At 39.2% G+C, this 18,758-nt stretch overlaps 1 protein-coding gene across 8 annotated transcripts in view; it reads right to left on the reverse strand.

Moving 5' to 3' along the window:
- Positions 1-18,758, reverse strand: part of MLIP (muscular LMNA interacting protein) — a 120,732-nt gene that overhangs the window by 47,975 nt on the left and 53,999 nt on the right. For 5 of the 8 annotated variants that reach the window (XM_009288546.2, XM_019474460.1, XM_019474463.1 and 2 more), the window contains exons 4-5: positions 13,772-15,400; positions 8,467-8,538 (exon numbers count right to left, since the gene is read on the reverse strand). The exons of 1 other annotated variant lie outside the window; for it this stretch is intronic. In XM_009288546.2, the coding sequence (XP_009286821.1) occupies positions 8,467-8,538; positions 13,772-15,400 (1,701 nt within the window). The remainder of the gene's footprint in view (positions 1-8,466; positions 8,539-13,771; positions 15,401-18,758) is intronic. 2 more of the 8 variants (XM_019474459.1, XM_019474461.1) reach the window with 2 other exon arrangements.

The following is an 18,758-nucleotide window of genomic DNA, read 5'->3' on the forward strand; positions in this document are numbered from 1 at the left end:
GCTTGCACAGAGAGGGAGAGAGTATTCAAGCTAGGTGAATTCTCTCTACTTTTAGAGATCAGAAACTACCAGTTTAAACTGTCTTCTCCTTCAACAGTGCGCCCCTCCTTCACAGTAAATGTAATGCGGTGAATGTGTGCCATGTGCCACAGAGGGGTCAGGGGGCTGCCTGCCACGCACCATCGGAGGAAAACCACCAGCTGTAAGCAGGTGGACAAGGCAGGGGTCCAAGCATGCAGGAGGCCCTTTCTTTTCCTCCAGTAGACATTTTCTTTTAAAAGTGCCTTCTGTTTAAAGAGGATGGTGATTCCACATTGCAACAAAACCAGTGCTTGAGGTTTTTGGATTTTAGCCTGAAATCAGAAATGTATAAAGCGAAATACGTGCAGGTATGCAATCTCCAAAACAAAACACAAGCTTCTTGTGCTTGGATATACCTCCCGCTTTCCTACGCCCGTACTTGGAGCAGGTTTGAGAAAGTGGGAATCAGTTTGCTGATCCCTCCGCTTTATCAGGAAACTCACAAAACATCCTCAAAAGCCAAACTCCGGTGCTCAGTTCCCTTTTCATCTTTGTCCAGAGTCTGCGAGGCACACTGTCACTGCCATCACCCATTTTTGCTTTGAAGCAATTTTCAAACAGACTCTGTGCCAAGACTAAAAATTACTCTGGAAGCCTGCTGATGTGTGAAGCTGGACTACAGACCCACAGAGTTTGTGGATTTGTTGTTTAATACATTATGTTTTTTCTGAAGTCTCATTTTGCTACTTATTTGAAAAAAATAAATGATAATAAGAGAAAAAAAGAACATTCCTGTAAAGCACTTTTTCATGCATGTGGGATTCTGTGGGAACGGACTGATCCCACTGAGGTGGGTATGAGGGCTGCCAGTCACAGAAGACCTACATGGAGCTGGGAGGAAAATGGCAGAATCTTTAAAAAAAAGAAATAAGCGTATACTTAAGTAATTATTTCCGAATTTAATTTTGCTGAGTACAATTTTTTTTCTTTCCTTGTCCAGCTACTGGCAGCATACGTCTATATATGGGTAACTGAAAAGTTAATGGCAATTTACTTTTAATATTCTAATACCATCCACAAATGATCCTGCACAGAAGCACATTTATGGAACACCATGTCTTCTATCAGAGAGTACAGTAAGAAAAAATGAAGAGTAGTTTCTTTCCAAACAGATTTCTTCCCTCCCCTCCAGCTCTAGACAAACCTGTTGGCCTTAGAGTAGTTGTAGTTCAAAAGGAAAAAAGTAAAAGAATGATTATTTTTGACATATAGAAATTAATGTAATCTTAATCCAAGACAGAAGATGAAAAGATAAGTAGTCTTTCTCATCTCTGCTGTCTCATCACTGCTATCCAGGCAAATTCTCAGATCAACAGACAGTCCTGTAGAAGAGGAGGGCTCAGCTAAAGAGAGCTCAGCACTACACTTGAGTACTGTGTCTCCGGTTCAGCTCAGTCGAGATTACATCCTCCTGGTAAACATAAAATGAAGTGATAAAATGAAGTAGAAGAGTCATTCCAGTACTTATTAGGGCCAGGATTGCCAAAGCAGCCTGTTGTAGAGAGATGATGAGTCTGAATGTGAGTTAGGAAAAACAACAAGTTTTAACCAGTCACAGGTTCAGAATGGAGAAATTGCTAAGCTTCTCAAAACCCCCAAGAAACCAGTAGGGTAATGAACATAATAAAGTAATTGTTGAGAAAAAAGACATGTTTCTGTTTCATATTCACTTCACCAGAGCAGTGGGAGAGGGTGAACACAATCAAGGGTAAGAAACAACTGCCCAGAAGATACTGAGGAATCTTTCTAGAGGAACTACAGCCACATCCACAAGCCCCTGTTCAGAACTAAGACTCTGGATAATTTAAGTACCAAACATCTATCAGTTTCAGTAGAAATTGGGTACCCAAATATCTGTGCATTTTGGAGCCTTCATTGACTAAAGAACTCAGGTGAGCACAGCACCAAGGTCTATGCACTCCACAGTTCCCCTGAGATACGACCATCATGCAGGAACCATGCTAGAGAAAGCTGCAGTGTTCTTCTCCCTTTTTGAACCTTCGGGGAAGGAAAATTTTAATATTCAAAGTGATCCATCTAATTTCTTTCACTGTTTTATCTCTTTTTTTTCTTTTTTTTTTTTTTCCATTTGAACAGCCCGAGTCCTCCAAAGAAAGAGAAGAAACAAAGAGAACTAGATTTTAGGCATCCCTATTACCTCTACAAAGAAAAAAAGTTCTGTTTAATCTGTTGTTAGCTTTTAAAAATACAACTCTTTTTTTTTTCCAGCACTGCCTTTTTTTTTTACATTGCCGCATAGAAGAAAATGTAAGATTAAAAAAGTAGGCCTAGCGTTTCTGAACTCATTACTGGAGTTATAATGCAACAATTTTATAATTAATTGAAAGCATTAGTGCTATCTACAGTACTGTTGATTAGTCCTATCAACAGTGTTCAAGCTTCACTTCCTATGCTGATGGTCTAACAATATTAAAAGTGGAACATTCCTATTTAGGCATTCAAACTTTTTTATTATATGTGAAAAACAATAGTGGGACCACAATTTAAAAGTAGAGTGCAATTTAGAGAATGAAAATGTATTTGTGACAGAATTTAAATGTTCAGATGAAATAACCAGTTGTTGAACCACTAATTTTTTCCTTGCAAAGGGCAACTTTGGGGGTGTGATGCATATATGCCATTGACATCAGTGATGACTACAACCGTTCCCTCCTCTTTCCCCCAAGCTATTTGATTGCTAAAGCTGTATCAGAGCTGAAAGGATACTGGTAAATGGTCCGAACAGGATCTCCAATATTTTGTTAGAAGAATTAAAGGTTTGGCAACATACAGGAAATACAGAACATTGTTTCATCCACCAATGAACCACATCAATAGTAGGAGAAAAAAAGAATATTGTAACCTGGATCTGACACAGCTTCCTTCTTACTGTATTGTGAAAACCCTGGGCTGAGCAAAAGCCAAGAAGTTTCCTCTTCTTTTATTCCTCTTGCATATTTTTACCATCAATATCTTTTCCTAAGCCCTCAGCAGATGCAAAAAAATCCCTCTGTATAACAGAACTTCACATACCATGAGTTCCTTTAATTTATTCCTTGAAGATCCTGGGAGATGATACTGAAAAGACCTGACTACTTTTCCTCTTATAAAATAATTAATACTAAAAGCTGCAAGGCCTTTGAAAGAAAGAGGGAGCTCATAGCCTGCTCCTACATTGGTACACTTGGTTATTATTACAGACGAACTTGGTCCTTTATCACCCTATGACTGCACAAATTATTTCCTTTCTTTCTTACCACTAGGTATTTACCTCCAGCCTTGAGAAGCATTTTGACATGAACACATAATCTGGATGCAAGAAATTCACCTAGTAAGTGCACACCAGAAGTACTTGTGGAAAACTAAAATTTTTTTTACCAAAATATTCTCATCGAAGTGTTGTCAGAAATGCTTTCCAGGTCCAGAAAGGTCCTGACGTGCTTGATAATAGCCAACAGTCCAGCAGTTAGGTCTACTATCTGAGAGTGGGAAAAATTGGCTTCCAAGTTCCTGCTGTATGATTTCAAGGAGCGACTTGAATATGCATTTGCCATGATCAGTCCCTATACCAATGGATGTTTGATAATACAATAGGTAAGAGTTCCCTCAAGGCAAGAACTTAAAGCTGGGTCTCCAATGTAACAGATCATTGGCATATTTCCTCAGTTGCATTTCTTTCTTTTCATGAAAAAAAAAAAAAACTCCACCCTCTTTTTCCTTCTGCATGAGAAGGAAAATGCACTTTTTTTTTTTCTTTTTTCTTTTTTTCCTCCACAAGGAGAATATACTGCACTGCTGGCATTCTGCTGTGTAGGTGATGGGATACAATTACCAGGTCTTTGGAGTTTTCCTAGAAGTGTAACATCATGTGGAAAGACTGTTTTAGACTCTCTTGAAGTTAGCCAAATTGCATTGTGACAAGGGAAAACGTGAAGAACAGCCATAAACAGACAAAATCAATAACCTAAAATATTTATTCTTTAAGACAGAATATTTCTTTCTACATTTCTTTAAAATTGAAATTATAGTTCTCTACTTGTAATTGCTTGATAAATACAAGCCAGATAAGTCAACAGTGCTTTCATTTGCACCTCTTCCATCCATAGCCAATTATACCTAGTGCTTTTCAGAAAACTTGGTAAGTATGCAATAAGCCTCGACTGTGAAGCAGGTGTGCTTCATGGCGTACCCCATCATCCTGGTTTCACCACAGTTCAGATGGGGGAAGTCTGACCAGAACATTTGCAGCACTTCTCCCCGCCAAGTCTATATGCCCAGGTTTCCTTCCCATCAAAATGATGCCCGGATAAGGGAAGTTCACCCCAATCAGCATGCAGAGAGGGTGTGTATCTGGACAAACACAGCAAACCCAAATTCCCCTGCATAGACCTTGCTATAGACCAAAGACCACTGAATTGTTAAGAGAAGAATTTTTTGGTTTGCAATTCCAAGGCGTCCAACAGTTTTTGGGTTACATCTCAAATTTGACATAATTCTGAAGATTAAGTAGGATCTGGTTTAAGAGACTGTCTACTTAAAGTTAAGAATTTTTCTGTAGCTCCCTGAAATAAACCCTTCATCACTACCTATTTTGACTGAAAGATATTTTTATTGGTATTTGATAAATACAATTTCTAAATAATAGATGCCTTATTTTTTAAATACTATCTGATTAGGAATGGAATTTTGAATTAGGCTGTGATCACATTTATATAACTGTAGAAGCTATACAAGAGTGAGTGTCAGTAGAGGGGTGACTCACTGACTCAACGTTAATAAGGCCAGAAGGAACCACAGTGATCACCTAGTCTGACCTTTTCTTTAAACCACAAAACTGCCTGGAATTACAGTATGAAGTGCCAGAAAAGTGTCCTGTCCTGATTTTTTAATTTCTTTGATAAAGAGCCCATTTCACTCTCTGGAAATTTTTTCTAACGGTTAATTAATTCTTTCTGTTAAACTTTTGCCATATGCCTACATTAAACTTGTCCAGCTTCCTCTTCTAGCCAGTGAATCCTATCATCTGCTGGGCTGAAGAGTTCATTAACACAGTTTGTGGACCTGCCTCATCACTATGAATCTGTGTGGCTATGATGGCACTGCTGACTGACCAAGGTTACCACCACCTCATTATTATCGTCTCTGCTCTCCTTGCTCAGGCACTGTGGAGCTGTGACCTTGCTGGTGAGGACACTGTCCTGCCAGCCTTGCTGTCACCCTGGCTCCCAGTTCACCTTCCCTGTGGAGCAGCCTGCTCTTGGTGCTCCCTGACAGAGCCTGACTATGCTGAGGATAAGTCCCTTAAAAACAAGTTTTTGCTCTTCTGGCTGTGAAGGAAGTTACAGCCCAATCTTCCAAGAGATATCCTGGATTGGGCTTTTTCTGAGCAGAGCACAGGTGATATGAGGAACATCAGGTTCATACAAAACAAACAGCTGGAAAGCATGCCAGTTATGAGATTTGATGAGATTAAGCCACTTCTGGGGTTGCCAAAGTATACACATATATAGTCAATATACCTTTTCTTCTTTGCTAATGAGCACAGATTTGAACAACTTGCTTTGAGTAAGAGTACTGGAGGATAAGAAGAACATGTACTAGAAAAACCATTAAGATGATGATTGCCTAATGGTTTCATAAGAAGTTGAAAAATGTTGGCTGAAATTAAAGCATCTACACACACGGAAAAGAAAGAATTGACTTGAGAAAGAAAGTTAGACACAAGGAGACAATTTAGAGGCAGACAAAGCACGGTACCTTACATGACATATCAATGGCAGTTTTCTATCATGGTATCTAATTAATACTGCACATGAATTGTCACTAGGATCACCTACATCACAGTTCTGACTAATCTTATTTCTCATGACCACTCAAATTAAGTAATATAATTACTCATACAGTGGAAAAAGTTGACTTCTGAGTATGTGCATTCCCAGTTCAATTGCATAGCAAAACACTTCTTTAGCGTTTGAGGCAGATGATGTATTCCTAACCATGCATTCAGCTCAGTAGTATCTGTGCCTTGCAGATATTACATGCCTTCCTTCCTTGCTAAAAAAAAAAGCTACTTGAAAACTTCTCCACATAACCATTATTTTAATGTTAATAAAACATCCCTTATGTAGTTAAAATCTTATTGTCTTGAATCTCTCTCTTTTTAATCCAGCGCATAAAATGCATTGCATAAAATGGGAGCAACATAATTATTGTCCTTGAGCTACAATATAGCATGAGTTCCTTCCTGATTCCCTCCCCAATATTTTTGAGGAGAACACTTGGATATGAGGGCTTGGTACAATGGGGCCTGTGTGTCCCATGTGACTCCTTCATGCTTCCTTTAAGAGCCATACTCTAAATGCATGTCAGCTAACACTACAGGACTAGCTTAGGAGCACTGTAATTAGCTGCTGGTACAGATCAATAGGAAATTATTATCCATAATTCCCAAGATGAGAGAAAGCATGTAGCCAGGCCATGCTGAAACATACAGTAAATTAGTCAAGAGCCTCTCCTGAAGGCAAATCCTGTGGCAGAAAATTGATTTCTTTTTGGTTTTACATGACTCCACTTTCGCTACTGAAGGATACACCAAGGCTAGCATTTTCAATAAAGTGGTGGATAACCAAAAGTCTATCTAAACACAGATATCTTTTGAATCATTATTTTTTATACAGATACTGGCATTAGATTGTAGAATTCAGCTTTATGTATTGGGGGTAAGTAACACGCAGGTTGTGAGTCAATGCCCCAGAGAGCATCAGCGAGACCATCAAAAGGAATCCCCTTTCTTCTGAAAAAGTGCAATCAGATGGCTGACATTAACCCACTAGTTCACATCAGGAGTGTGCTCTTAGAGTGAATACCCTGCTCAAAGTCACCTACCTGGCTTGGTTTGCAGAGTGGTGCAGTCATAGAGGGCACAAACTGTATGCCTTTCAGATGAAGTCAACTATGAAGTGGCACTTCAGGAGTCCACCAAATGCTTCCAGCCACTAACAGCACTCTGCCCAAGCAAAACCCTTCCAAAATACATTCTGTAGGGGTGCAGGATCCCCTGCATCAGACATTTTCCTCTACAGAGCCACTTCTATTGGACTACATTGCATGTTAAAGCAGACATAACCTCCATTAGTGCATTCAAGATTTAAGTAAGGGAAGGATCAGGTTTTATGCAAATGATTAAAAAAATCATTCAAGATTAAAAGAACATTGGAAAAGAAAGGAATGTCCCTTTTTTGGAAAAAAAAAATCTTATTTATAGAAGTTAACTGATAACTACTAGATCACAATCAGTAATATTTCAAGGACAAAATTATCACCTTCAAAATTTTTACACAGCTAAGTTCACCCTCTCCAGTCTCTTAGGCTCTACAAACTTCTAGCGAAATCAACTGAGCTGTGTATGTGAATACATATTTAAATGTGTAGTTAGGAATGCTTAACCTTACAGAAATTAATCAGAGGCTAAGTTCCTGAACTAGGTCCTGAACAGAAAGATTTTTTGATAAAGTTATAAACTGGGTGTCAGAGTGATTAAGTATATCTTTAAACATATAAGACACTTAGCTCATTGCTCATCATAGACAATTTTTGTTAAACTTAGTGGGCTATTCTTTTGTGCAAAACTAATTTGGGAAAAAAAAATTAAAAATAGACATTGGTGGGTACTTTGAACCCTTCATGCAAAATCTAAATTTTCAATTGACTTCCAAAATTGCATTATCTAAATAAGGACTATACAACCCAGCCTTTGTTGGCTGTGTCTTTGGTAGTAAACAAATGCATTAAAGACTGTTCTTTGGATCTGCAATCCTACCCTACAGAAAAGGATTGTTACCCCAAACTATGTACTGGGAATGGACGCCTGGCCCATGCTAACTGTTGAAGTGCTCAGGGAAGTTGTTTGGAAGAATGGTAGTTAACAGAGGCCGGTGCAATGGCCAGGACCGTTCTCATAGTTTAACAATACAGCTGGTCAAATTTGCGTATCTTGGGATGTTAAATTTACTAGTATAAGCATAGCCATTGAACAATCATTAACTGACCAAGACCTACTGATGGCTAGGTCCCAGAACCACAGTGCTCCAGACACTGTCCAATAACAAAACAGACTTTGAGATGTTGCCATAAATGGCAATTCCTTTAGGACACTTTTTTTTTCTTTTACAGTAAATTTATTTGCAGAAATTCAGATTAGTGAAGGCTTTGATCTTCAGTGGAAAATGGTTGACCCTGAAAAATGGTTGGAATTATAATCCCGAGCAGTTAGTTCCCAGAGCTTACATTCTGCAATATCCCCCACAGAAATGTCAGAATATGTACATAAAGTTGAATGGTCTCAAATATACAATGCAATTCCCATGTCTTTGAGCAAACACTAACCTTCTGTTCCATAAGTAATGTGTTTGTAGGGATTGCTGCAAATGCCTTGTAGTTTGTCTTGATCTTGTACTGCTAAAAGGGTAAACCAGAAAGCAGGAAGAGAAGTAAAACAGGGTAGAAGAGGGAGAGGGAGAGAGAGGGAAGAGAGGGGAAAGGTATGACAGAATGAAAGATGATTCCAATTGTCTTGCAGACATGTTGCAACAATACAATGCTTACGTATTACCTAGGAAAGCTATTTCTTAAAGTTTCTGTTAAGATTTTAAAGGACTGTAACGTACATCTTTTGGTTTTAGGAATTAAGTAAGACAAAATGAATTCTCTGTACCAGCTTATAACTTCCAAAGTGATTTTGACAACTTTCTGCTGACTACTATCCTTAAATTAATATCAGGAGAGGCTGTGAGTTTTTTCCAAAGCTTGTGTTTTGATATGATAATGCACAGCTACTTCTGCCAGTACATACACCTCAACAACTGCTGCTGTGTGGTGTGATCCTGGACCACTAAGTCAGAGGGCTTTCTGTGATTGGCTTTAATGAGACTGATTAGGATACTTAAATGCTGAATTACTTGCATGAGTGGATAGATCACTTAAGTCATGTCACAGCTTTTTATCTTCTGAATATGTAACTCTACCACCCAAAAAAATATTTCAAAACAAGCATAGGAACTTTCATGCTCTAACCAAGCATACAGAACTGACAATCTAAACCATACAAAATACATGGTTTTGGGTACAAAAATTCTAAGATCAACCTTAAAAATTATTCCTTTTAAACAATTTATATTTTAGACGATATTAGCTTGCCCAGTTATTTTTAACTCTTTAGAAACCATACTTTCTACATTTTCTTTGCAGTTATGGAGGTTGAACTCAGTAATTTTTAAATGATGGATGAGATTCTTCTATACTTACATCAGTTCAAGAGCTAGGATTCTTAATCGCATGACTGCTGGAATATTTTTTTTTTAACAATTAAATAGGGATTTGCTACATAGTTCCCTTTTCAGCAACATTCTAATAAAAAATCATACATTCACACGTTAATAGAGTTTTAAGTTATTGATTGATTATTTCTGTGATAATCACCCAGAAATAAAGTTACTTGTTAATCAGTTCAGGTTTTTTAATGTACTGCTGTCTGCAACTGTGAATACTGGTGATTATGAGATAACAGGGTGAGTAGCATGCTGTACTTTGGGTCATTCTTTTGTCACTTTTTTCTTTTCTTATATCTAATAAAAGTCTTGATGACAGTAGAGGGGCCAAAATTTTAATTCAGATAAGAGAAACATATCATCCTTGCACCTCTCTTGAAATATTGTAGGACATCACCTTTTAATTCTTTCTATACATAATACTATGTTTGCTTTTGACTTTACTCATATTCCATAGTCAGAAGTTGAAGACTGACAGACATTCAAGAAGTCAATAATCACAATAATCATATTGAATGAACAGTCTGACAAAGCAGATCAATGCAAATGCTGGAAATGCACTTTTTTTTTGGGGGGGGGGGTAGTAATTTATATGGGATTTAGTGATTCTAACTTGGATGTCTACCATTTAGATGCTTCAGTCAAAACTAATGCCTTTTATAGTCATAGGCATTTCTACAAGATAATTCATCTCATCCCAAAATAAGCATCTAGAAAGGTAAAATAAAATCATCCTGTAAAGACACCATATTCTCTTCATTAGCTATAATAGAATTGCCCAAGTTGTGCTTGGATATCTAACTTTCAAATGTCAAAAGTCATGTGAGTTGAATCCTGCCCTTTGAACATTTAGACAGCAACACTCTGCTATAAACATGTGTAGGTTCATATATATATTTATGTATATACAAAATCTATATGCAGATAAGACATAAAATACTGCACACTGAGGGAAGATGGAAGACCAAAATTCCAAATATTAAATTTGGCATATCTACAAAATGTATCCTTGTTTGCTTATAATTGATAATCAATCAAGAATATTATATAATTGAAATGTAAATGAAATGTAATGTCTTCACTAGCCCATGGGCTCTTACATATAACAAGATGGACATCTTATATGACGAGAATACTCTGACCACTTTGTAATTGTACTCTTACATGAACTAAACAAAGACATATCAGACTGTTAAAATGTAAAAGTTTCTATACTGCTTTAATGTGCTTTATCACTTCCAGATACTGTAGAACCTGTGAGCAATGTACTATTGTCACAATGTCCGAGATGAGTGGAAAGTCTTTAATTCAGTTTCTCATCTATATGGATATGTTTCTTTACACATTAGTTCGCATTACTTAAAATTATTCTTCAATGCCTAAATACATTTAATAATCTGGTTCATAGGAATCTAGCAGTATTTTTAAACAGCCATGGACAGTAAAGTCTGCTGGCCTGCGCCATGGTTCAGTCAGAAGCAAACCAACTCCAATATCAAAGCTCGGGCAAATATCAGCCTGGGGAGTTTAAGGGTAAATGTCCTACTTTTCTTGCTGAAATGATCACCTTGGGCACCTACAGGGCATTGCAAAGTGTGCTAGACACACACCTATAAAGGCTTAAAATCAGCGACTAACCATGAGAGTGCAGAGCTCCTCATGAGTAATCTTTCCTGCTTTGTGGTAGTTTTTGCAGCTGTGCTGAGCTCTGTGTTGCTACAGTTACTTTGTTCCCCAGCTGTTTTGGGTAGATCTACATGCATTCCTGTGCTACATTCAAATAGGAAAAATTAAAGCATATGTAGGAATGATACCCCATGAAACCACTGCAAAGAGTTTTCAAACAGCCAGAAGTTTTTATTCTAATCTGTTCCTGCACAATCAGCAATTTTATCTGTCTCCACTCCATCCTACTGTTCATTTTGCTATATTAGGTCCAAGAGGACACTATTAAAGTATCTGCAAAGTCCAGCGAGAGGGTTTTTATTTCCTGTGGTCACCCACAGTTCACACTTCACACTGATCTGTGGATTTATGTTTATATTCACTTTGCAAAATAGTTGTATGTTTAAATCATTGGCGAACATAAAGATAAAGCATGGGAAAGCACATGTGTTTATATATACAAACGCAAACAGTTTTGAAATAAGTTCATAGGTTATTCTTTGATTTGCATGAATTGGTGCATGCAGAGGCATAGACATATAAAAGCTCTCCATTAAAGAATCCTTTTTGCATAATTGCTTTGATATCATGCTAATGCTGCTTAGGATGTTAATGTTGTCTCTCCTCAATCTTTTCCTTTTTCTCTGGAAATATACTGGTATTTGAGGCTGGAGTGTTATCAGAGAGCCTGGTACCATTAACACATCAGCAAAGTCCATTGAGTTATGCCATAAACTAGGTATGGAAAGAAATCAGAGCAGGAGGAAAAGGGGGTGTTGAATGCACACTATTATTAACTGTAAATGAAGTTTTAGCCTCACATTTTAAAGCCACAAGAGACCTTTCCTGCACTAAACACCCAGCTGCATTTGATTTAGAGATTTCAGATCTTCCACATCCCCAGTGGAGCCAGCTTTGTCTGCATGATTAAAAATTGCACCAGACTAACGGTCCAAGTCTGTTAAACTGGTGGACACCCTCCCAGTCTCAAGGGGGTGGTGGGGCAGTTTCAAAAGTGCCACCGTATCACATGGTAAAGCAGAATTAGCAGGAAAAGGGACAGTAGGGAGGACAGAAAGGGTGTAATAACCTCTGCAAATATAAACCCAGGCAATAGCTCTGTGTTACAAGCAGAGAATTTCCTTACCGCCAGAGAATCCCACAGTGCTCGTTGCACTGACTAGCAGAAACTGCAACTGCTTTGCAATCTGCAGGCTCAGTCATGCCTTCCAGTTTTGTCTCGGGGGCTTTTTTCTTGGAATTTCTACAATTTCATTTCTCTTTTTGTTTCATTAAGTAATACTGACAGGGTGTAGCGACACTGTACAGCTGTGCTTGGCACAATGGTTCCTCTTTGGTTGTTTGGTTTTTAAAAGAACCATTCATGACAATTGCTACTTTGTGCTGATTTAAACCTCTCATTTTCAATTAACATTTTCCAAGCAGTTCAAGTCACCCCTGCCATGGCCAAGCTGTTAGGAACACATATGACACAACCTGATCTAGCAGACCAGGCTGTAATTTTGTGCCGTGAACAAATAAATCAATAAACTATGATAGCCTTTCTGTGATGGGCAGAGCTCAGATATCAGCAAGAGGAGGCACAAAGGAAGCACGGAGTGCAAAGATAAGATAAAAGAGGCTGGAAAGCCTTCTGCAGCTCTGATGTCTTCTGCCACCAGCTCTTCCTTTTTGCATAGCGGTTCCTTTTGTTTTCACCTACCTGCTGAATGTTTTTTGACCAGCTTTCCTTTCCTTCCCTTTCCCATTCTTGAGATTTATCTTTAGGTTTAAAGTGTGACTGGTTCCCAAGCCCTCCTGCAGCAATTGCCATCATTGCTTATTCTCACTCTGCTGGGACTCTCCTGTTTTTGGGTGGATGACAAACAGCAGGAGCACGGCTGATCTGTTGAGTGTGAGACTTCTGTATTTGCAGTAGCCCATGTTGTAGGAAGCTTGGCGCTTTTTTCCCTCGCCCTCTGTCTAGCACAACAAGATGAGAGAAGTACCAAAGAAAGGGAAGAAGCAGGAGACTGTCCTTGTCTTCCCTCTCTGGCTCTTGGGCCCATAGTCCTTGCTCAGGCTGAGCTCAGACATGCCTCTGGGCTGGTCCCAGAAAGGCACAAAACGGCTGGGGTGAATACAGCCCCCTGGGGAGCAGGGAGGACAGGCGGGATGGGGTGCTTGGGAATTGGTCGTCACTGGAACAGACAGTTCACATCAGCCAGATTAAGCTGCTTCTAGCTCAGCCCTGCACCTAAGATCACCATACATCTATTACTTTCAGTGTGAATACATGTGGATTTATGTTAGCATGAGGTGTATAGAACATGTTTTATGGTTTATTTTTGACACACCAGTGTTTTAAGTGAGCTTCAAAAGTAAGTGCACCAAATGTATATCAGAGCCACTGGACACAAATCCATCTTCAGTAGTAACTCCTCCCACTCATGAATAAAGTATTTTATTTTTATGCTAAAGGATTCCTACAGCATCTTTCCCCATAATACAGAACACATTGCTAGCAATTTGATATGGTAAGATTTAGTCTCTGCTATCTTTGCTATTGATACAAAAACAGTTCCTTCTTAAACATTTTTTTCCACAGCTCATTTATTTTACCAGCATTGTGCAACACAGATGTGATTTTTCCTACAGGGACAAAGAACTATTAGAAAATAAGCATGCACCAAGAGTACCTTGGGTTTGATGTTCTCATGGTCAGGAGGCAGGGAAAAAGATTGTGGTGCAGTCAGCTCTCTAGGTCTTGATGGCAGTGTGCCTGGTGACTTGTCTGAGACAGGAGATCTGCACTTTAACACTGGTGAGGTGGCAGATTGCTCTGGTCTTGGAAAGGAGGAATTAGACCTATAATTTGTGTGCACCAATGAAGAATTAAGCTGCAGTGGATGGGAATTAATATTACCAGTTTGTGGAACCAGTGGAGTAGAATGAGGCTGTGAGAGAGACCACTGCTTTGAGACACTTGAAGGGGTAGGAGAGGAGGCACTCATCTCCTGAACAGACATTTGGGATGAATCTGATTTAGATCTAGAAGCTGAATGCAAAAGACTTGGGGAAGGAGATGAGTGTTTTTCTAGGGTGGGGGAGAATACACCACTAAGACTGGTAGAGGAAAGCAAAGGATATGACTGGCAGGTAAAGATGGGTGAGTAAGTGTGTACTCTCTGAGACTTCTGAGGTGCCCGGGACCTGGAGGCAGCATACTGCAGCCCTTCTGGAGAAGGAGAGGTAGGGTGTGCAAGGGAAGAGGGTGCTGGGGCACAAGGAGGAGGCAGCATAGACTGCAAACCTGGAGAGGCAACTGATTTTTTATGGGAGGAGACGGGGGATGACAGAGGACTTTGGGAGTCTAGAGGAAGTGTTCCAACTGGAAGGTGCTTTTTAGGACAAAGGGACCTCGTGCTAGGGGTGGGATGAGGCTTGGAGAGTAAAGGCAGATGCCGAGCCCATCCTGAAAGCCAATATTCCTCTCTGCTGGGAGAATCTGGCCTTATAGGAGGGCTTGAAAGAGATTTCTTCGGGGTTGGGGGAGTTGTTTTGGACTTCTGATCTAGTGCGAGTGTTGAGGAACCAAGTGAGCAAGGAGAAAACGTGGGACAAGAAGCAGGGGAAAGCGGTCTCCGCTGAGAAGAGCCTGATCTCAAAATAGCAGTTAAGAGGGTCAGTCTGGTTGGCAGAGGGGATCTGATTCCTGACTTTGCTAAATTTCCTCTAAATGACATTTGTGTGCAAGGCTCATTTATACTACATATGGTTGAAGAGGAGCCATAAAGAGAGGGTGGAGACAAAGGTTTAGGGCTAGGAGATAATGAATGTGTTATTATATGTACAGGGACAGGAGATAAAGCATTCAATCTTTTGGAAGAACTGGGGGATAAAGGCTGAGATGAAGATCCTTGAATTTCAGCTGAACGTGGAGGATCGGGGGAAAGACTTGGGCTCTTTGCTGGAACGGAGGATGTGGTAAAGTCTCCCAGTTTGCAAATGCAGCCAGAGGTATAGAGACTTGGTGTTTGTAGGTTATCATACAATCGAGGAGTGGAGTAACAACTATTTGATGCAGAAGAGGATATTTTAGACATGGAGGGGGGTGAACTATGGGAAGCCGACTGAAAGTAGAGAGATGAATCTTGCTTAGAAAACCCAGTTGCTGACTGCCAGTTGTTACGGGAGTCTTCCAGCGAAGAGGCTTGATTCAGGTTAACCATGGCACCACACACTACTTTCTGATTAGTTGGAGAAATTAAGTGGACAGCAGGTTGTTTAGAGGAAAGATGATCAGAGGTGGAAAGAGTAGAAATTAACTGGAGAAAAAAGAAAAACAGAAATGTTAATATAGGTGGAACCTGTGGAACTGTTAAGCACCCCACATTTCAGTCCTGTGGTCATGCATATAGTGTTTCCATTAGTACTGCTCTGTGGGTTAAAAGCACAAGGCTGTCTTAAACTCAGGGATACAGCCTGATGGATACAGCTCTCAGGGGAGGTGACTGAGTGCAGACAAGTTATGTGTTACTTTATTTTTACGAGTCCTCAGTTTTGTTGACATAAACAAGGTTAAAGGCTACTGTATTTTTCATTTTAGGTAAAACCCAAGACAGTTGTGCCATCAGTGTCCAGAATCATGTGATGTCATTTGCATTGTGCAAACACAACAGAAAGTGAGAAAATTGCAATATTGTCCCATCTCACTTTACCAATTCAGTGGAAAGTAGCCTTTCTGTAAATGAGATTCAAGTCAAGTACTCATTTTCACATTCAGTAAACAACACACCTTCTGCAGCACTGTGATATCAGAGCAAGAAATTTGCTCAGAAGTACTTAAATCAGACATCCAGTTTGTTTTTCACTTTTCTTGTCATTCACAGAGCAGTGCATTTCACAGTTTGCAGGCATATGAGAGTCCTTATCCCCTTCTACGCAGTCTTACAATACACTAATAAAACAGTAATGAGCTCTTTCATGAGTGCCTTTTTTCTTAGGTCTATTCTAATTAGGACTTGTCAAAACTAATTAGAACTTACAAGTATATTATCAACCTTTTATACAGTTTTTTGCTTCTAAACAAATAAATTCTCTCAAAATCTTCCAAGTTGTTATAACGCCGAAATTAAAAACTGGGGTATACACAATATGAATAAAACATACCAGTATGAAATAGTGAGCTAAGTCAGCTGTAAAATCAGAAGGCTACAAATTATCACCTAACTTTTGACTGAGCATTTTGAAAGCAGGGAAATTTACTCTAATCCCTACAAACTTCATATAAATATAAGAACACCTATTTATCTATTGTCTGATACCCTGAAAAGATTATGCAATTCTATGAAAGACAATTATAACAACCAGTTTCTACATTCATGACTTGCACATGGCTTTGGCTCAGCTTATGAATTCTATTTTTTAATATAAATATCTTCCCCATAAGAGAGAGGAATTATTATTACTATATCATATAGTATTGATACATCACAAAACAAAAATAGGTACAAAACATATAATTTTCAAATGAGAGCATATGCTGGAAGCAGCTGTGACAGGAGTTGCTCTCCTGTCTTACAGGTTTTAAAAGGCTAAGCTATACCTAAAATGCTAAATATGGGCTAAATATGCACAGCAGAACCCTATTAGCCCGTATAACTTAAAGCAAGTGAGCTCTTCCTGCTAAGTGATACCAAAAAAATAGCAAGCCTTGTAAACTGAAGATATTTTCTGTGTAAGATACCTTCAGAAAAGCCAAGGCAATGCCTTGATTTATAGAAATAAACACCAACCGTCAGAACGCCTTTAGAACCAATCTAATTTCCCCTTATTTTATATGTTTGTTAAGGTGTCCCATTTCAAAAATGGAAAGCCAATGGACATATACAGTGCAAATATTAGAATACAAAAATGAATGTCCATGATACCATTATACATATATTCTATTGGATTAAGAAATTATGACTCTCATTGAAAAAGCTGCTAATTAAGAATAAGAAAAAATACTGGAAATTGAGAATAATTTACCAGTATTTATTTTATGAAAACATGTTATTAAATATGTTATGAAACAGAAAATTATTTAACAAGTTAAAAAGCAGCATGGTAATACATCTGATAATTTGGAGCAGCCTGATGAATTTAATAATGAGTTCTGGAAGTTGATCAACTACCAAAACAAAATTGGGGAATGAAATATCTATATTTCAAAATAGAATGGATAAATTTCCCTTACAAAGACAACAGATTAAAAGAAAATGAGGAACGAATACGAAACTCCATAATGAAAGAGCAGGATACGCAATACTTCTAATTAGTTAAAACTTAATAAGAAAGATTTATAAGCAGCTAGGAAAATGTTCATGGTAACAGATGATAAATATGCTCCCGTAAGCATGATAAAGACATTTTGCTGTAGTCTTCTTCCAGTTTGAACACCACTGAACGTTTACGTGCTGAGCTAATTGAGCCATTATTCAAGTCTTCTGTAAAGATTTTGCTATTGTATTACAGTGTTAACTACATCTATAGATTATCACCCTCTTATTTACAGGATCAGAGAATTGTATCAAAGTTGGTAGGAAGTGACTTCTCAAGGTCATCTAGTCCAGCCTCCTACTCAAAGCAGGGCTCTCACCAACCCCAGCAGGTCAGGTCAGCTGTGGTGGTTGTGTCTCACAAAGCCTCTAAAGCCCAGCACCCCCTGGGCAGCCTGTGTCAGTGCTGCACCACCTCCCAGGGAGGAAGCTTCTCCAGATGTCCAGCTGGGACCTCCCATGCTTCAATTTGTGGCCATTGCTGTCTCACCTGCCACTGCACAGAAGAGTTTGGCTCTGTCATCTCTGTAACTGCCCTTCAAGTAGTTGTGGGCTGTTCCTAGATACCTCCTTGACTGCTTCTTGGTGGGAGTCAACAAAGCCAGCTCCCTCAGCTCATGTGTACCCCAGCCACCTTTATAACTTTGTGCTGGACCCCCATTCCCTTCTTCGCATCTCTCTTGAATTTGGGGATAAGGGGCCACCAAAGTGAGCATGGTTTTACAGGTGCAGCCTCACCAGTGCCAGCAGATGAGATATAACAACTTCCATCGATCGATGTGATTTGTTTTACCTTTTTTTTTCTGTTCAGTTTCTCTATTGTTTTAAAACACTTCTGTAGGTGTACTGGATTAGTGCAGAGGAAGTGAGTGACAGAAGTAGATTTGTGTTCCTTTGCTCTGTGATTCAACTGCAAGCCTTTTTCTCTTCTCAGGAGCACCTCAGATATACATTTCCCAGAGGCGTATAAAGAAAGTTGAAATAGGTGGCAAGGTTACCCTGGCACGAAGGGATCAAGGAACTTGAAAAAGATCTTGTTGCCTCATAGATGACGATCCCAGAAATATCAAAGAGGTCATAATCATAATATTGAGCCTTGCCCAGGAGACCTTCAGCACATTTGAAATGGCAGAGCTGAGCTGGACGCAAGGCTGTGATCTGGTGAGATCACATTGTTTTGGAAGGGCACAAAAAATGTGGTTACTTATACTAGCAAGGCCCTGAGAGATGTGCTGGTCAAACAGGAAAAGGGAAAGAGTGTGACAAATGGAGAGCCCAAAAGGCAAAAATCATATCTGAGGGAGGATGTGGCTTGATGTAGACCTGGTCTTGGAGCCAGTTAACCATGCTTTGATCTCAGTAG

Source organism: Aptenodytes forsteri, unplaced genomic scaffold, assembly GCF_000699145.1.
Source record: "Aptenodytes forsteri isolate BGI_AS27 unplaced genomic scaffold, ASM69914v1 Scaffold100, whole genome shotgun sequence".
Classification (NCBI taxonomy): domain Eukaryota; kingdom Metazoa; phylum Chordata; class Aves; order Sphenisciformes; family Spheniscidae; genus Aptenodytes; species Aptenodytes forsteri.